Below are 21,604 nucleotides of genomic sequence, written 5' to 3'. Positions count from 1 at the left end.
AAGCTTATGTGTAATCCCATGTGTCACCATCTCATGGTGCTACGTGTCACATTGTGAAATGACCAAAATGCCCATGTGTCTTAATTTTGAGTTCTCAACCCAAAATAATTATTTCTCTTCTTCTAATCAATTTATATCAAATATAAATTAATTAATTAATCTCTATTAATTAATTTCTCATTAATTAAATTCATATTTAAATAATTTAAATATAAATTTAACTTATACTACACATCCAATAATCTAGATTTGGTTTCAAGTCATACTAGGGACTTTGCAATCTAATTGCAAACCAAACCTATTTAATTAATCAATTAAACTCTTTAATTAATTAATTAAATCATATTTAATTAGGTGATAACTTGTGTATGTGTGTGACTTACTAGGCTCATCACTAATTGGCAATGAGACATGATATCAACTCTTAATATCATCAGAACACTTTCTTACCATAAATGATTTCTCTAAATCATTTTATGCTCCTCATAGACTATGATTAACACCTAGCATAGCATGCCATGGCCACCCAATTAGTAATAAGGTTTACCTTAAATGAACCTATAATCATATGTTACCAAGCACTAGAATCTCTCTGTTACAAAATTCCAACTCAAGCTGGAGTCATGGTTTTTGTCAAACTCCATTTGCTATGAATATTATGTTTTCTTTTAATTCCAGTTCTTGATTAAAAAGATTTTTCTCATCAGAAACTCTTTTCTGAATAAATCTATCTGTCCTGGCCAGGAACTTAAAACATCAAGAACAATTAAATGAACATAGGATTTTATCTCTATTTACTTAGAGGAACAGATTCCATCTTGATCAACACCTACCTCCATATATAACTAGTAGGAGCCAACACATGCCCATATACCCATACACAGTACAAGTATGAAAGCAGTATCAAACTCAAACCACCTATATACAAGATAACTATGCTATCTCAGGTCTAAAGATTATATGCACTGATATGATTTATGACAATACATTGACAAGAGTAAACTCCATGTGCTTGTCATAAGTGTTACTGGTTCGGCCTACTTATCATTTATAAGTGCCTATCATGTTTGTCATATGGCATGAGACTCACCATTCCATCTTATTTATATCTCATATAAATAACTTGGAAACAAATATGAATACAATCTTTCTGGATAAGTCATGTCCTTATTATGAAGTATCCTCGATTGTGAACCTATTTATGATACTTTGTACTAGAAATACTGTCACTCATATTCTTAACAACTTAAGAATAGAATTTCTAACAAAATATCAATGGACCTTTTCTATTACACATAAATATATTATGTAAACGGAAAAGTGGAAATGCCTTTTATTAATAAAATATGTACAAGATACATATTAAATGATATGCTCTAGGGCATACTACTAACATCATCTTCCTCATTTTATTTTCTTGCTCCTATTTTGATCGAATCTATGATTTCTTTTCAATTTCTGTGCCATCATTGTGTCTCCTTCTTGAGCTTATCAATTGATATTCTAATTTCTTCTCAAGGTAGAATTAATTTGTAATATCAAAGTGAATCAGATTATCCCTTGTTAAGTAAAAAAGGTATGCTTTTCTGATTTTTAATTCTATTTATACTACTGTTGTGTATCCTTTTTTTATTTTGAATTTAATTTGATTCGAATAATACGTGATCGCACTGCTTATGAACAAAGAGTGAAAGGTAGCAACTCTAAACTCAAATTATGAACTTATACATTATGATTTTATTTTAGCTAATAGCATATATATATATATATATATATATATATATATATATATATATATATATATATATATCTTAACTGCAATTTCTTTTCCCCCGATGCTATTCACCTTACAATGAAAAAAATCAATTTCTTTTTTCCCTGTTCACCTCACAATGACGAAATAACTACTATATATATATATATAAAAGAAATTGCAGTTAAGATATATATATATATATATATATATATATATATATATATATATATATATATATATTTCGTGATGCAGATGGCATTCAAGTGCAAGAAAGTAGTAAAGAAAGTGGAGCACTTCAAATGAATGCATTACGTGATTAAATCGCTCGTAGTTTAATGTTGGCAAACAATGATTATTAATTTTTTTTAAATAAATATTATTTACTATAGTTTCAAATATATTTTACTTTAAAATATTTAATTTTTATTTATATATTTCAATAATAATTAAATTTATTGAAATAATAAATTAATAATATATATTTATTTTAATAATAAAATAATTAGCAATATATAAGAAATTAATAATTATATAATTATTTTAATAATAAAATAAATTACATGATACATATCCTTATTGGTCATTTTATATATGAATAGCAGCAGCTAACATAATTTTACCAAATACTTAACATCAATCAGGTGCTATCAGTTATCAGCTAACAACTATCAGCTATCAGTTATCAGCTGCACCCAACAGTTAAACCAAATAGGCCCTAAGCCCACATGGTTTTAAGCTTCTCCAATGTAAAAGGAAAAAGGAAGAAAGAAGGTGAAGAAAGAAGAAAAAGAAGAAGGAAGAAGAAGAAGAAAAGGAAAGGAAGGAAAGGGGGGGAATGACTGGAAAGTTGAGTCTGACTAATCAGGGAGGACATTGACAAAGGGAAGAGAGAGAGTGTGATTTTGAACAGCTAGAAATTAGCTACAGAAAGAAGAGAGAGAAATAAAGAGAAATGGAGGAAGAAATTGAACTTTGTGTTTGATTTGAGCAAATGGTTAAGAGTTATGGTGCATGGTTGGTGTCTATGAAACTAGGAGAAAGAGAATAATATGTTGGCATGCCTAAATATGGTAGAGGTCATCGTCAAGTGGCCAATGGGTGCGACAGCTCCGATAATCGTTGGTAATTATTCAACTTCTAGAAACTTTCTCATGAATTTATGAAATTTTTGAGACATGAATATATTTTGGGCAATGTTTTAATTCTTATTTTTTATTTTGTGGAGTTGTAATGCAATATTTTTTAGACTATAAAAGTTGGAGAAAAAATTTCATAAAAATATATGATGGAACTAAAAATTATATTGAGATAGGATATGATATTTGTTGAATATTTAATTAATTGTGAAATATTTTTAGAAATAAATATATGTGTTCTAGTTGGATTTTTGGTGGTATAGATATATTTTGAATATTTTGATAGAGTTTTTGGGTATGAAATTGTAAATATAATATTTATATGGAGCTATGACTTAGACATTTGAGTATGATGAAATAATTTTTGAGTTATGGATTTAAGTTTTGTGATAAAGGATTTAGTTCAATTTTAAAAAGGAAGAATCGTTGAATTTTTATTAGATATTTAATATGAAAAGTGGGTTATGGTTTATTTTGATTATTACTTCGTTTCCCATGTAGATACTCTTCATTACTGTCTTATTATATTACATTATTTGCTAGTTGGTATTCTATGTTTAGGTGAGTGGATATATATATATATGTGTGTGTGTGTGTGTGCGCGCGCGCGCGAGCACAATGTTCTAGATTAAAAATAGATGGATAATTGTATATTTGTTGATTTTTATTTATTGATATCAGAATTGCATTAGCACACCTAAATAAATGGTCTCAATACACTTTTATGCGTGCTTATGGATTGATACCATGATTTCAATAGTGATTTCATAAAATTACTCTATTGTTTTTGAAATAATACTTATATGCATTGAGCTTTTGGAGTGTAGATCAAGTAGTTTGCCCCTTGAGAGTAGCTCTATGCATACGTATAATAAATTATTTGTTTCCATCAAATGGGCTGCGAGGTGTCATTAGCAGCTAAGGCAGTAGAAGATCAACGGATGCATATATGCGTATGAGAGAGAAAATTGACTATTTATATCATGTAGCACATAGTAGTATAATGAAGAGTACCTACCTGGGAAACGAAGTCAACAATTGGAGCTTGCGCCTTGTAAACATCTTCAGCAATCATTTTGAAAGAATCTTTGACAGGGAATTTCTAATCAACCCAAATCCCTAGGGGTAAGCGTATAACGGTTAAAATAGAAAAACCGAACTAGACCAATTTAATAAGTATAAATAGTAAGTTTTACCTTTCTATTCCCATTCAACTACCCTCCCACCTCATTCTACGTTCTGCTTCTTCTTCCTTTATTCTTTCTCCTTTCCTTATTATTTATTCTTCCTCCCTTATTATTTCTTCTTCTTCCCTAATTCTTTTTCTTCTTCTTCATTCTTACTTACCTATAGAGACTCATTCCTCTCGATTTTTGTCACAAAATGAATGATTCATGCTTGTTGATTCTTTGTGTTGCTTACCTACGGCCATGACGCTGATATTTAATTTCAGATCCTTCTGATTTTGCTCACCCACAGGGCTGATTTTAACAGATCTATTGGGTCGCAAATGCATGTAACCCACGGCCAATGTTGATTATGCACCCCAGGTTCTTGATTTGGCATGTGACCCATGCTGTCTAGTTCAGTAGTTCTTCCATCCTTTAGGCTTTGGATTCTTTTTTATTTCGTAATTGATTTCAATTTGTAGAAATAGTTTCTGTGAATCGAGATAATGGTTTAGACATGCAAATATTGGGGATAATTTTTTTTTCATTTTGTATAACAATTGTGTATTGTGTTTGTGTTAAAAATGGTGTAAATTTTGGAGACATGCAAATTAATAGTTTGTAAATTTCTGGAGAAATGTGGTGTTGCAAATTTCTATATTTTTATTCTTAGATGTGGTGTTGTATATTTATAAAATGGACAATGAAAAATAGATAACATAACAGACATTGGGAAGGGAATTGGGAAAGGGTTGAAACTTGAAAACGGCGGAGTTTGGCTTGTATAAATACCGAAGGTTTAAATCGGTTTGATTCGGTTCTTCTTTAACTTCAATTTGGTTCGGTTTTTATTTTTCATCATTTCGATAAATCAGTTTTCTAATTCGGCTCAGAATCAAACCGATTACACACCTCTATAAATCCCATTCGCATAACCTAGGATTGGTGCTTTATTTTCGCTTGTAGAAGGAGAGAACCGTCCTTGGTGGCCAGTCCTGTGGCCTTGCATAGTGCTGTTTATTTTCCTCAAGTCTTCACGACTCGGAGAATACTGAATAGCTTTATAGGGTTACGGGACTTAAGCAACGGATGGCAATACGTTTATCAATTAATTTGGGATGATCACATATTTCTTGATATGAAATAACTCAAACCCCTTATGGAAGAAATAATTTATTAATTGGACGTATGATTATTGAGGCTTTTATTTAAATGCTAATTCTAATTGAATGAGATTCCTATTTAGGGCTTGTTCTATTTTTTTAAATATATTAATAAGAGAGTATTAAAAAATAATTTAGAATTAAATTTAATAAATTTTAGATATAAATAAAATAATTTTTTTAAATTGCTTTTTATAGTAGTGCCGAAAATAGTGTTTTTTTTATTGAAAAAAAGTTTTATAAATAAAAAATAGTTTTCACTTTTCAACAATGATCTCAATTTGTATTAAGTGCAGTGTAATTTATTAATTTATTAATGTATCGTATCGTATTATATTGTATAATATAATTTTTATTGTTAATATGTTTAAAAAAATAGTATGGTTATAATGATCTAATAACTTTTTTTTATTTAGTTTGATGATATAATATGGTAAAATAAATATAAAGATTATTAAAATACTCTTTATTACTGTTTTAAAATATAAACGATTTAAAATATTAATTTAAATAAAATATTAATTTATAAATAATATCATTATAATAATAATTAAAGACATATTTTATTTTTTTTAATTAATCACTATATAAATATATAACATTGAAGTTATATAATTAAAATTTTATATATTTTGTAGAGATAAAATGAGAAAATAAAAATTTTAAATCATATGAAACTACCAATTTGATAATTTGAAAAGTTATGATATCATTATTTTACAACCCAAATAATCATTTTTTTTTAAATAATCTTCTCAAATACGTAGACTAAACATACTATATAATATGAAACCATTACGAATCATAATCCAAACATAGTTTTAGTCCAGAATTGTGCTCAAATCCGTGTGGCCAGGCCAGGCCTACTCATGAAGTAAATTGGCGCCACTTCTATGCCAACTTCGCATCCGGTACCTCTCCGCTTGTTTTTGCTCAACTTGTAAAGCTACAAGAAGCCCAATTATAAATGACCCTTTAGCCTTCAACATCCATCTCTGCCTCTTGATTTCCACTCCAACATCTAATCTCTCTCAAGATTTGTTCTAACAGGGTATTCTTTTCCTTTTATCTTCATATACTCGCATACAGTGTTTGGTTGACGAGATTTTTTTTTTTTTTTTCAGTTTTTGTATTGCTTTTCCTGAATTAATTCAATTGTGTATTAAGACTAATGCGTTGGATAAAAACCCAACAGAGAAAAATAGATAGAATGATAGAAAAAGACTATTTCCTTTAATTTTTAAGCTCTTCTTGTTGTTTCTCTATGTATTATATATTTCCTATGGTGCTGAACGCTAACTATGAAATTTGACCGTTGACATAATTCTAGTGGGAAGCGATCCAAGTCCTATATATGGAGATTGACCCCAACTCCTATGGAGAAGTGCAATAGGATGGAGTTTGGGATGCGATTGGCTTGGCATGTGATTCTCAAGGAAATCAAGAATGGCTGCAAAAATAATTTGGTATTGTCTCACTCTCTCTGCATGCTATGTTGAATTTGATGGCTTAGGGCTCCACGGGACGTACTTTGGAACAGTGCTGAGCTTTTTTGAATCCGAAAGCATTGGCGATCTAAATGTTCAATCTTCGCAAATGATGGCTCTTGTAACAGCCAGTAAGGAATTTCTTGAATCTGAAAACACCAGTGATCTCAATTATTCCCAGTCTTCCCAACAACCAGAGAAGAAGCATCTTCCAGGAGGAGCAAAGGAGGGCCGATCATATCTTTTGTTAATGGAATTTGGGTGGATCAACGGCAGCCTTTAAAGCCTTCTTTCAAACAGGTAGCTGGAGATATTTACAAGGCCAAAGCCGAAAACGTAGACTTTCTGAATCAGGTGACCTGATCCTCTCTCAGTTATATTACTTGATGAGATCAAAATTAAAATTATCTTTTAAATACTTCTTTGAATGATTTTCTGATGAAACATTACTTTCATTTTAAAGGCTGAGAAAGTAAGAAATGAAGTGAATTTGTGGGCCAAAAAAGCATCTAAAGGTCTCATCAGTGGGCTTGTCCCACTTGGTTTCTTGAACAAATGCACGGTACTTGTACTTGCAAATGCACTCTCTTTCAAAGGAACTTGACTTCACCCTTTTGATGCCTCAAACACTGAGAATGAAGACTTTCACCTCCTTAGCGGAAGAACTGTTAAAGTTCCCTTCATGATTAGCTACACTAGTGAGCCACAGTTCTATGGATCATTTGAGGGTTTCCAACTCCTGAAGCTTTCCATATAAGTCTGGCCAAAACAAGAACCAATTTTCCATGTATATCTTTCTTCCTGATGAGAAAGATGGCTTACAAGAATTAATACAACGGCTTAATTCTGATTCCAGATTGTTAAATAAGCGTTGGGATCTTCAGCAAGTGGAACTTTCTGTGATGTATATTCCCAAGTTGAAGTTCTCCTATGAGATAAATACTAAGAAAATTATGAAAGAATTGGGATTGACCAAGATTTTTGAGAACAACCGGGAGATTACAGAGATTGTTGATAGTCCAGAGCTTTATGTCTCGGATGCAATTCACAAGTCTTATATTGAAGTAAACGAGGAAGGTACAATTGCAACAGCAGTCACTGTCTTTGGTTGTGCTTGTGGCACTGCATTACCTATGTTTCCTCCACCAAGTTTAGATGCTGATCATCCTTTCATGTTCATGATTAAAGAAGAGGTGTCTCAGGTTGTTCTTTTCACTGGAGTTGTATTGAATCCTCTTTAATTAAGGGGGCGGACGCAGGATTGAATATATGGGCGCTAAATTTTAACTATTATATGTAACATATTGAAAAGCGTTTCTCTTTCAATTATTAATTTACTAGTTTTTTTTTAAGTTGCCATGCACACACATTGTTTATATTCGATACTTGTTATTTAATTTATTTTCATATAATTTTCTGTTAATTTTCTATATATGATTCTAAGATAAAAGAAAAGATTACTGCTTGAATTTAAATAGTAATAAAATCAAATAAATAAAAAAAAAATAAGTAATAATTGAATTTAAATAATAAAAATAAAAATATTAGAACAATAATTACTTTTTATAACAATTATGATGTCTTCTTTCCTCCCACCTTTAGTTTTATATGTTAATTTGATATGAATAACTATATTGAAAAAATCTATATAAAAAATTATCAAATTCATATAATATAATCTAATTTTACAATTTCAAAAGAAAAAAAAATATATATATAATTTTATTTTATTTAACATAATTGTTTACATTAGCAAAAGTCTTGAAGTTGTATCTTAATATTTCTTAAAAAATTAATATACTATATTTTTTTTACCACAGTAAATATTGTAGTTTAAACTTTTCATGAATGTTAAAATAAGTATAATTAATTTCCTTAACTATATGGTATAAGTTTTCCTTCTTTCAAAAGAATTTTTAAAAATATCAACCACATTATTAAATATAACAATTCCAATTTTAAATTCTTTTAAAAAATTAATTATATAGATTATAATCGAAAATCAAATATAAAATATAAAAAAATAAGGTTCATAATAAATGATAATATTTACCTTAAAATAATTTATGTTAACATAAAATTTATTTGTAAAATTAGAAATTAGAATAATTATTAAAATACACCCAATAATTTAAATTTTTCATATTTATAATTTCTTATTTGATTGATACTTTACTTTTATAATAATATATTCTTAATCCTCTCTCTTTCTATATATAATAGTTTTTAGAGGTGATTTCAAAAACTATAGCACGTGATTTAGTATATTGTTATAATGAAGGGATTAAATTTTTATTTTTATCAAATTAATATTATGAGATTTTATAATGTTACATTATGTCTGTATCCATTTATGTAACGCTGAAATTTTTTTTTTTCAATTAATGTTAATGTCAAGTTAATATTTTGTTAAAAGTTATTACAAGAATATATTTTTATATATTTTTCTTATAAATTATGCGTGTGTGAACAAAAGTGGATGTTTTTCTAATTTTTTTTTAAAATATGTTTGCTAAATTATTTTTTGTAGTATTAAAAATTTCAAAATTATAAATAATATAAAAATAAAGAATATTTCTATATTTTCACAGCTTCCCTTATTTATTTGCTAATTATTTAAGTAAGCTTATGGCTTTTTTAAAACAACTCATACAGTTAGAATTTTTTGGATTTTTTTATCTCATTAAAATCTTAGTTCAGTTATAATTTCTTATTAAGAATCTGAGCTTGATTATATTTGCTGCATTGTAATTTTTAATATTTTAGGACTAAAACTACATATTTTTGTTTATTTAAATTTGAATAATTAATATTTTATAAATAGAAACTTTATCATGTATTAAAATTATATAGATAGATAGATAATAGATTAATTATATTTTTATTTTTTACTTATTAATTTATATATATATATGTGTGTGTTGAGATTTTATTTAAAGTAATTAATGTTTTAAAATAATAATGTATAATAAGTAATAATTAAAAATTTTGATTCTAGAAAAATAAAAACAAATTTTTGTATAAAAAATTAAATTTTTAGTTTCAATATTTAATTTATTTTCATATTATTTAATGGATGAATGAATTTTAAATATTAAATTTAATAAAATTATTATTCTCAAATTTAATTAAAGAAAAATTTTTGAGACATTAATAAACTGAATCACGAAAATTTAATCATTAGTCGCTAAGCAAAACCATCCTCAATTTTCAACCGGTTATAGTTATTTTTATATGATTAGTATTTTATTTAAATTAAAATATTAGTATTTAATATAAATTTAATTAATCTTATAAATAAAAATGTCGGTTAATTTATAAGTTTATATCTTTAATTAAATTTATTTTTGTAAAAATATTATAAGTTATAACTAATCTATTTTTTTTATATGTTGCAATTATATGCTTTAATAATTTGCGGAATTTAATTTCTTTTATTTATTTTTTTATCTGATAAATATTAATCAAAAGATTTTAAAATAAAATGCACTAATTAAAATGGTTTTTGAACAATATTTTTTAATGATTTATTGGTCATATATTCTTACATTTCCTATTTAATAAATATTATAAGTTTGAATTATTATAAATAATTGTTTTCACAAGAATAACTAATTATTAAATAAATCATATATTATATTATTATTTTAATTTTACCTTACTCTATATATTTTATAATTAAACTAAATTTTAATAATTTATTCAATAATAATTATTATCAAAATAAGATATATTTTTTAAAAAATAAAAGTATAATTTAAGTATTATATATTAATTTTAGTAATATTATTTTTTAATTAAACAATAAATTCTAAAAAAATTAAAAATAATTAAAAATATTATTCTTAGTAAAAAAATCACTTATAAAAAAAAATAAGATATACAACCCACATGCTAATATTAGTATTATGACAATAAAGAATTAAAGTTAATTGGCTAATAAAAATTAATTTATTTAAAACATAATAGGAATATCTAATAAAATTAAAATAAATCCTTTTGAAAGCTTTTTTTTTTCTCACATTATCATGGGGCTTAATATAGGGATAAGATTTTTAATTGGATTCTTATTCCTAATTAGGCTATTGAAAGTAAATTATTTAATTTATTATTATGCAAATTTATGAATAGTTAAATTGTTTTGTTTATTTTAAAATTATTAAAATTTATAGAGTAATAAAAATTAATTACATAGAAAGTCTATATTTTCTAAATAAATTTAATTATTGATCCTTTATACTTGTATAACATCATAGATCATTTATACTTATATAACATCATAGATTATTTAATTTTATATTTTTTAATCTATTTAATTAATATATTTTCCACCATTATTTCTGTTTTTAATATATAAAACATATTTAACTTAATTATCATGTCATATAAGCCGAATGGTAGTAGTGTTCTACAATAACTTAGTTATTATGTTACAAAAAATTACATATAAAAAAAAATTAAATCTCAAATATTTATAACGAGTATAAATAATAATAATAATAATAATAATAATAATAATAATAGAATTAGATTATGAATGGATAAACATGTTTAAAAGTTAAAAAATGACAAACTCATATTTTATGGAAATTGGCTTATCGTCTTATATGTTTTAACAATTCTATTCTTTTGTTTTAAAGAAAATAAGCTTATTACTTCTTTATAATTATTGTCATTATTGGAGCATCAAGGTAGGCCCAAGTCACTGTCAGAAAAAGTTCTGGCTAAACTGGCCCAACAAGAGCCTGTTAATTTATAATTAACCAATAATGACAGCAAATTTTCAAGTCCAGCTCCGGAAAGGAAACCACAAAACTTCACCCCTCCCCCAAGCATAGGAATCAGTTTCCAAATAGGATCTTAAATCCTATTACTTCAATGTTAAAGTTTCCTTCAATTCTATATATATGTGCATTAATCCCTGACCTCTCTCGTTCCATTAGAAACAAGTTAGACTAATTTCAAGAATGGAGATACAGCACTTGAAACCCTTTGGTTCTTTCTATGCTTCCACAGCTCAGGAAGCAAAGAAAGATAAATTTCTTGTGGCCGAGCCATCTGAAAAGAAGCGGAAGTACCAGCATGACTCAGAAGGTGAAAAGAATAGCGGAGTTTCGACTGAGTTAACCCTTTCTTGCGGGGTTCCAAGCAAGATCAACAAGCCAAGAATCAAAGAAATCAATTATTCTGCTGATAATGAGATCAATGCTATCGTTGTTTCAACTCGACTTGAAAATGAAGTTTCAACTGAGCTAAAACTATTTGATGAATCTTGGTTTACTGCCTTTGCCGCAACGAGAGAGGAACCTGTTGTATCCAAAGAATCATCGGATTCAGAATCGAAATCATTGGTTCAAAATATTGAAGAGATAACATCCAGCCCTGAAGATGAGAGAAAAGCGAGTCCGATGCATGATGTTTCGACAATACAGATGCTTTCTGATCCATGGAATATTAAGAAGAAGCTCACTGGTAGTGATCTTGGTAACCTGTGCAGACTTTTGGTGGCATCTTTATCAGTCAGAAATCATATTTTGCCATTATTGAGCAGTGAAACTGTTGAACAGATTGAAAAAGATGGTGCTCCAGTTCCTATATGGGATTGCGATACTAATACCGAACAACATATGGTTTTGAAGCATTGGCATTCGTCGAAGAGTTATGTTTTCATCAAAGGCTGGATGATTCAATTTGTGAAGAGAAGGAATTTAGTTGAAGGAGATCTTATTGGGATTTATTGGGATCCATCAAATTCAAGATTCAATTTTTCTGTACTTCAAAGAGCTTAGCAGCAGCAGCAGAAGTAGATTATTCTTCTTATAATTTTTCATTTATTTACAATTTTTTTTTCAATTATAGTATAGTTTGAATCTCACATCCATACATGTATCTAAAACTATTTCTCATTATTTGTTAGCTTTGTTTAAGAAAATTTTATTTTTGTTCTATTTTTGTGACTATTAAGATTTCTCAAGTTATTGATTCTTTTGCTATTAAAATTTTCGATCTCGCCAAAGATGGCACTAAGGGAGATGAGAAGGCTCATTGCATAATGGTGGGCTAATTTCTTTTTACACTACACATTTATTTATTAAAAATTATTATCTAGATCTATTCATTATAGATTATACAATAATAATGTATAATAAGACCCACATGTAAAATAAGTGAAACTCATATATAAAATGGGTGAAATTCACCTATGTCTTAAATAAAACATAAACTAACTTTCCAATGATTGACAAGGCTTTACTATAATGAAACTCAAATAATATGGCTTTCATGTATAAAGGCCTCGGATGAGGCATGCAAAATCAATGCTGGTTCTTAGTGATGACAATGGGTAAGATATTTATGAAAATTACCATACTCAAACTCGAACCTGATTAATATTTTCAAAACCTGAATTCACCCTAAATCCAATTAAAATTTATTCTCAACTATTTGCACCCATCACAAACCCGATTATTATTACCTAAAAAATATCCAAATCCATTTAATTTTATATACTTTTAACTAAAAATTTGTATAAAAATTATTTTTGTTAATAATTTATATTTTAAAAATTTAATAATTTCATAAAATATTTTAATTTTATTTTAAATAAAATAAAATATATAAAATTTTATAAATATTATTATAAAAAATATATATATTTTATATTTAATCAAATATTTGTATAAGCATATTTGAAGCATGTAAAACTCGAATTTGACTTGAACTTATCACAAGTATTAGTTACCTTTCAAGCCTATCATCCCAAAATCAATAATCCGTCTTGTTAGGGTTTGATCAAATCGGGTACCCACAAAAACTAAACTTGTTGCCATCTCTACTGGTCCTGCAAAAATTCTTATATCTAAAAGCAACAGATGATTTAAGTTAATATTTCGAGGATAATTAGTTCTTGTTTGAAAAAGTTAACGGTGTGGTTCTCACTGGTGGAGGAACCTTTGATGTAGAAGTAATTAGATTGTGAGAAATATATGCATATCTATAAAGGTTGCATCAGACTTTCTAGTATAGGTATATGAAGATATTTAATTTTTTTTAATATAATAAATCTTCAAATCTTATAAAAAAATCTCCAATAATAATAATTAACGGACTGCACCAACTTTACAACCAATAATGCCAATATAGTTACTCATAATGAGAGCCCTAACTAATGAAAAATTATTCAATACAATTGTCGTATGTACAACATATAGATTTTGACCTTTGATTATATTGAAACTCATCATAATTAATAACTATAATAAAACTATTGTACATGCAATCGTGAAAATGAAAATTTATCTTAACTTATATAAATATCTTGGGTTTACAAGCACCTAGTTTCATTTCATATTTAGCTATAGCCTTGGAAAATCAGTATCTTAACCTTTGGAAAATTGGCAATAATAGAAAGATCCTATTAATCACATCCACGTATAATTGTCTTCGTAAGAGGCACACCTATGATTGATCAATCTCAAAAATCTTAAAGAAAATAAATGAGGGAATATAGAAAAAACAAATCCAAATTAAATTCATGATAAAACTGTTAATTAAATTAGATATATTAATAAGTCTCACTTTTTCTCATATTTACTCATGGATTTATAATCTTTTATTTGATATAATTCCATTTTTGTTAACTTACATCAAAAATAAAATATTCTTAATTATACAAAAGATTCATATATATTGTAATAATAATTTATAAGAGCAATTATAAAAAAAAAAAAGTATCTTGTTATCATTTAAAAGATTAAATTTTCATTTTCATTAAATTAGTATCTTGAGATTTTACGCCATTAGAGGAATGCAGATCAGATATTAATACTAATTGCAATAAGAAATTACTACTAGGTAATAATACTAATTGACATAAGAAATTACCACATATCAACATTTTTTGAACGAATGTAAGAATAATATGTTACATCATAAAATCTTATGGTACTAATTTATTGAAAATAAAAGTGGGCTCATGCGCTAAACTAGGTGTAATTTTAAAATTACTTATAATTTCTAATTTTATAAAGAATATTCTTTTATGTTAACTAATTTGCTAATCCAATGTCATTATGCAAAGAAATCAACATCAGTTTTAAATTATTAAAAAAATATTAAAATATAATCAAACAAAAAACTTTTTTTTAAAAAAAAAATAGAAAAGAATAGAATTTAAACCAACCTAATACCATGAGTCAATTTGCATGCAAAATTAATTTCTCACTTTGAATTTTAAATAGTATCTTTACTTGGTCATATTTTTTAAAAACTTATTATTCTATTATATTTTCATTTTATTACATTTAAGTTAATAATTAAATTAATATTATATATTAACAGTTAAATTAATTATAACATATAAATTTTTGTAAAAATATAATCTAATCAAAATATAATAATTTCAAAATTAATATATATTTTTATTTATGGAATTAAACTAACCTTAAAATTACCATTTCAATATAAATAATTATATTAATATTCAATATTTAAATAATAAAATAACTGTGTTATTGCACGTGTTTCAAAGGCTAGTATTGATAAATATATGAAAGGAGGAAACATTAGCATTGCGGATAATATCCTTTATGATTTATATTATTTATATCATTAAAAAGTATCAAAGGTGTCAATTGTATAAATTTGTTGCGAATAATATAAATTAATAACAAATTTCGCCACTACTTTTAGCAATGACAAGTGATTTTATATAAATTCAATGCTAATAATTTTTGGTGAGAAGCTATTCTATACAAATATATCGTTTATAATTTTTAGCAAGAAGTTATTCATCACCAAATACTTTTAACATTGAGAAGCTATTTAATACAAATTTATCGCTAATAATTTTTTGCAATAATTTATCTATTGCAAAATCTATAGATAATTTTAATTTTTAAGTATTACTATAATTAATATAAATTAAAATATTAATATTATTTTAATAGTAATTATACTTATACTAAAAATCTTATTATAATTCTATATTTTTAATTCTATATGTATTATTAATTCATTAAAAATTATTTAGGTTATTACAATAAAATCAATAAACAATATTAAACACTGATTCTCACTTATATTAATTTATTTTTTTAATTTTTGTTAATATTTACAAATTTATAATATTATATTATAAAATCACTATTAAAAAGTAACTATTTAATTAATATAATTATAAAATAATTGTTAAAAATAACTATTTATTGAAATAAAAATTTATATTTATATCAAAAGATATAAAATTATAATCTTATTCAATGAAAAATAATTGTTACAAATTTGCAGCTATTTGTTTTTAAAATATTAGTAATAGATAATTTTTACATTTACATACTCTATTTTCATATAATAAGACTCAAGTTTAATTAATTTTGATTTATAATATGATTTTTTTCTTTTTTCACTACATTTTTGTATATTTTTTTCTCTAATAGGTAAAATCTATTTGTAAGTTTTTAAATTTTCAAGTTTTTGTATATCATAGATATCATTACTATAAATGTAATTATAACACCCCAAATTTTTAAATAATTATTTTATGTATAATTATATGATTTTTGCCTATTTTGGAGGGCCGAGAAAGGGCCATATGATTTTGAGAGGATATGTATTGAGGTGTATGATTTAGAAGTATTATTTGAGCCATTTTGCAGGTTGGGTAGATCCTCGGTATAGGAAAAATTCTGTCAGATTTTCAGTATAAATTTTAAAGTTCTATTTTGAGCTAGTACTAATGAAAATATGGCATAATTGTATAGGAAATCAGGGTTAGCCATCTTCCTCCATCCAACCGCTACAATAGTCACCGGTTAACCAATGAGTAGATATTGATTTTATTTACATATCTCAATATTATTATATTTCAGGCATGCTCATGCATCACTTATACATATATATATGCAGTTAAATATTAGGCATACCCTATTTTGCATTTATATTTGATGATATTGCCTTGGTTGTTGTGTTATGACAATCTGGAGCTGTGTGTGTGAGTTGGTGTGTATGTGGTGTATATAGATATAGGTAGGACGGGTAGACGCTGCTAGAGCTTGATTTGCTGGGACACGATCCTTATTATGGATAAGTCGAGGTTGGCACGGCTTTGAGTTGATCTCGCTGGCAGAGATTGAAACTAAGAGAGCTGTGTAAGGGGATCAATTCCTCATATATATATATATGTGTGTGTGTGTGTGAGTATGAATTTGACACGGGTGTGTGAGTGCTCCATATTGTTTTTTATGTGATTTGACCTGATCTATATGGCTTGCATGAATATAATGCATTTCATTTATAAGGATGCATTAGAATTAGATAGTTATAGAAATTGTATGTAAAATCAATTTCTTACTCTATGAGTCGAACGCTCACTCCTGTTCACCTTACTTTTTCTAGGTTACAGGAGAGTTTTTCTTATGTTTAACCTGCCTTCTTCTTTGCTAGTCTACTTGCTATTATTTTCCTATTTTGTAATGTTAAATTTGAATTCTAGAGCCCCGCCTGTATAGGACCATAATATTTAGCTAGATTGGAAGATTTATTAAAGTGGGGGTAATTTATAAACTATATATATGTATAATTGATTGGATAAATACCTATGATAGATGAGGGAGTTGGACTTCCATTTGATTTTATATTGAACTGTTGATGATTGTGAGGGAGAGCTGAGCTCCCCATATATATGTATATTGTGATCACCAGTCGGGTGAGTTAAAAACTCCCCATTGGATGGTCTAGTTTATGGCCAGACTCTATCTAATTGATTTTTTGACAATGGACTTGTATATGGGCTTCAATGTTGGGCTAATGAACAATTAGGCTTACTACGGGCTTTGGGGATCTGATGCTGATCCAAGTCCTTGTGCTGGTCTGGCTTATAATTTAGGTCATGACAATATTGGTATCAGAGCTTAGGCTCCAGATTCATGGGAAGTGCATGTTTAGGGATTTAAAAAGATTCTTGTTAGGAGGTCACATGTGGAGTATAGGATCCTATTTCGTCTTCTTTTGTGACTCCTTATTTCTAGCTTCTGCGTTGTACCTTGTGTAATATAAGAGTGCTTCAGTTAGTGTCTTGATTTTCATGAAGTACATAGAGATGTAAAATAGAGTTAGCAGACGTGTTAGGATCTGCCATGGGAATACGTACTCTAAAGAATGCTGTGTTTTTATCAGTATAGGGCTAATGATGTGCCTATCTAGTAAAGGTACTAGTATTTAAAGATGAGTTATGACAGCATAGCGGCCCTCGATGGGAGTAAGGATATCACTGCTAGCAGTCGCTAGTGGATAGACTAATCCGACAAAGTTATAGTATCAGTAAATCCAAGAGAGATAAAAGATTGGGAAATTAGTCTTTTGGGATATACTGTAGTAACTATGCAGTGTTCTTGATATTTGTGCTATAAGCTACAAAATACAGTACTGATATGGGATTATTGTACAGAGCTGCGTGCTTCCCTCTGGTGCTCCATAATAAGGGTATTTACGGATTTGGTACAATTATGCCAGAATAGAGTTCTATATCTGCAGAGGAGTTCGAAACTCCTAGATAAGGGTCTAAAGCTAGAATATCGAAAGGTCACAATTGGGTGGTAACTAGAGTCAATGACTCGGTTACTCTAGCATGAGCTAAAGTTACATCAAGAGTTGCTATCAGACCAGAGGTTTTGGATTAGTTGCAAAGTAAAGGTGACACCTATAAAGTGAGACCATCTGGTCTTCGGTGTGCGATTTTGGACAGTTATTGCAACACAATGGATGTTTTGCCTAGAGTGTAGTGAGAATAGTATCTCCCTTGCATGGCAACAAGGTACAAAATATGACTTTGCTCCTAAAACGAGACAAGATGCTATTAATGATGTTTATAGCCTGTGAAGTGACATTTTAAGAAGTTTTTAGTATGATAAGAGAGCAGATAGCCTGGCATGGTTTTGGCAAGGTGGCAAATGCAATACCCCTTTTGCAGTCAGTTGTGATATAAGATAGAAGGTTACTACTAGTAATGGTGACCTATAGAATTAGTGTCCCAAATGGGACTATAGAGTGAGGTAGAGAGTTGTTAGCTCAAGTGTTCTAGAGTGGGTACAAGTTCCATTGTTGGAATCATAAGTGATAAGATTAAGATATACGTAAGCCTTTGAATCGAATGACAGGTTTGGATGCCCAATATTTTAAGTTTTGGCTAATTAAATGGATATTGGAAATTAGAATTGCTATAGATCCCCTCCTTGGGGTAGCAGGGGGTATTATGTAGTCTAAAGGGTTAGGACCAGAGATCAAGCAAGGAATGTATGACTGTTATTCCCTGAGTTCAACCTTAACTTTTTATTGCTCAAAACAAAAGTATACTTCAAATAAAGGAAAAAAAAGGACAGAAGTTAGCATCAATAAATCATAAAATATGTATATATATATATATATATATATATATATATATATATATATATATATATATATATATATATATATATAAGTGGTGTAAAAGGAGAAGATTAAATAGATGGTTCAAATGTAGCAGAAGAGATAACCTTAATGCCAGTAGAAGTATTAGCTAAAATGATTAGAGGACCAAATCTGAGTAACATCGAGGTGTAAATCACGCGATAGAAACAATGAAAAAGGTATAAGTTTCTGACAGGACAGTCAAGTCAAGAAAGAGAGTAGAGCTAAAAAAATAAAATAGTCAAAGTTTAGATTCGAGTAAGATAAAAGGAGTTGACTAAAGAATGAACTGAAAAGCCCATATTAGAATAAGAATGAGAAGAATGGAGCTAAGATAGAGGAGGCAAATGTGGTCTAGGGAAGTAAACGAGATAAACGGAAAGGTAAGGATAGACAGTTTAGAAATGGACGACATTAGGGATAATGTTTTTTAAGGTATAGAACCTAGAAGTGTCAAACTCAAAGCAGGTCATAATTAATGCAGTGTTAAACCTAGAGCTCAAACTTACAGGATTTGGATTAAATTTTGTCTGTTTTTTTATCTCCAAGGTAGAATTAGGGGCAATGGGATAGGAACCCTTAAGATTGTTGACAGTATGAGGAAAGTTAAGTATGTAACCAAAGTAGGTAGTAGCTATAGGGTGTGTAATGGTAGCTTGAACTATCCTATTAGACAGAGAAGCAAAGTCAGTAGATAGTAAGTTGAATAAAAGTCAACCTAATAGATTCAATTATACTTGATAAGGAAAGAATAAGGGATAATGACACATATGCTTTAGGTTAGACTATTGAGATAATGAGAAGGTAGTTAAAGATTTGTTATTAATGTTAGGCGAATGTCTTTAGTGTGATCAACAGGGTCACTTTGCAGTAAAGCAATAGTGACAGAACAATAGTAGGGGTAGAACGGGAAGCGACGGGTATAGATGGTTATGAGTCACTAGGAAGTTTAAGGATCAAAATAATGGTTATAGGTAAGGGTGGAGTTAGTACTGGAAGAGTCTGTTAGTGAGAGATGTCTTTTAGAATACAATAAAAGTCAAGGGCATAATACGAATGACAGTAGGTATGATTGAAGTTAGTTCTAGAAGAATCTATTAATAAGAGGTATCTTTCAAAATACAATAGAAGGCAAGGGACAAGATAAAGATATTATATCAAGATTGAACAGTGGTACAACAGAGGGTTGGTGAGGCTGATATCTTATAGGTAGAGCATATCTTTTGTAAGAAGATGATGAAATTTGAAGAAAAAGAAAACCAAGAGACATGGGTTAAACATTATTATGCGAAATCATATGTAGTTGTGTATAGGAGGATATTTCTTCTTCTCTTCAAGTTTAACTCGTGCTTTTGGCTCTAGAGAGTTATGTAAGGAACGAAGATTGGGTCGAGGTGACCAAGTTATTTAAGAGTTTAGTAGGCATTAGTTCATACACAATCTCGTGATATATGAATGACCGAAAGTGCATACCTAATGTCAAGGATGGATGGATGATTAGGGTAATGACAAGAGTTAGATCAAGTTAGTTACCAGGGCTTGTAGCCCTTCTAAACTATAAGCTAGAGGGAGTGTTATCTATGGATGAGATTCAATGGATGAAACTGTTGCTAATGAGTAGATTCGAGGCTGAAGTTTGAAAAGCTGTAGACAATAGATGTGGCTATATCAAGAAGAATGAATACATAAAGTATCTTGTCTGGGATTGTCGTACAACACACATTTTTCACTGCTATGACAGTTAAGGTGGAACTTATAGATTCAAGAATACCTATCTAACCATGAAGGGGAATTCCTTACAAAGAATAGTAGGAGACGATAATATTTTGATGGTCATGTTAGGAAGGAGGAACAGGAAGAATCATCCATGGTGAATGGCCTGTGTTCCATAAAATGAGTAGTAAATTAGTACTATAGTAAGATAATATATGGTGGATGTGCTAGTGAAAACCAATCACAGAGTTAAGATTAAGAAATAATAAAGGTGTATTTTTATATTCCTCGAGCGGGAGAGTTTAGGTTTGATGGTGATAGGAGTGTAGCTCCATACAACTTAGTGTTAGGCATTAGCGCTAGAAAGATGTTGAGGAATGGATGTTAAGGGTATTTGGCACTAGTGAGGGATACATCTATTGAAGGTACTGATGTGGAGAATGTACTTATTGTCAAAGAATTGTAAATGTGTTTCCTGAGTAGCTTCCAAGATTGGCACCGGATAGGGAAAGAGTTCTGAATAGATATTATGTCAGGTACAAATCTCATTTCTATGCCACCTTACAGGATGGCACCAGCAAAGCTAAGGGAACTAAAAGAGCAACAATAAGAGTTGCCGGACAAGGGTTTCCTCCAGCCAAGCACTTCACCTTGGGGTGCACCTATTCTGTTTGTGAGGAAGAAGGATGGAACTTTAAGGTTGTATATTGATTATAGACAGTTGAACAAAGTGATT

At 28.4% G+C, this 21,604-nt stretch overlaps 2 protein-coding genes across 2 annotated transcripts in view; both read left to right on the top strand.

The window, feature by feature from the left end:
* LOC110649521 (serpin-Z2B) overlaps positions 1 to 7,952 on the top strand; it is a 40,431-nt gene extending 32,479 nt beyond the window's left edge. Inside the window, 3 exon segments of the mRNA XM_058130528.1 lie at positions 6,930 to 7,065; positions 7,175 to 7,459; positions 7,461 to 7,952. Coding sequence (XP_057986511.1) covers positions 6,930 to 7,065; positions 7,175 to 7,459; positions 7,461 to 7,952 — 913 coding nt within the window.
* A 3,726-nt stretch (positions 7,953 to 11,678) lies between these two features.
* LOC131171127 (B3 domain-containing protein At2g33720-like) lies at positions 11,679 to 12,500 on the top strand. The gene has a single exon (XM_058130584.1). It carries the CDS (start codon positions 11,679 to 11,681, stop codon positions 12,498 to 12,500), a length of 822 nt encoding a protein of 273 aa, XP_057986567.1.
* The last annotated feature ends 9,104 nt before the right edge of the window (positions 12,501 to 21,604 follow it).

This window comes from Hevea brasiliensis, chromosome 12, assembly GCF_030052815.1.
Source record: "Hevea brasiliensis isolate MT/VB/25A 57/8 chromosome 12, ASM3005281v1, whole genome shotgun sequence".
NCBI lineage: Eukaryota > Viridiplantae > Streptophyta > Magnoliopsida > Malpighiales > Euphorbiaceae > Hevea > Hevea brasiliensis.
This window is presented reverse-complemented; position numbering and strand designations above follow the sequence as displayed.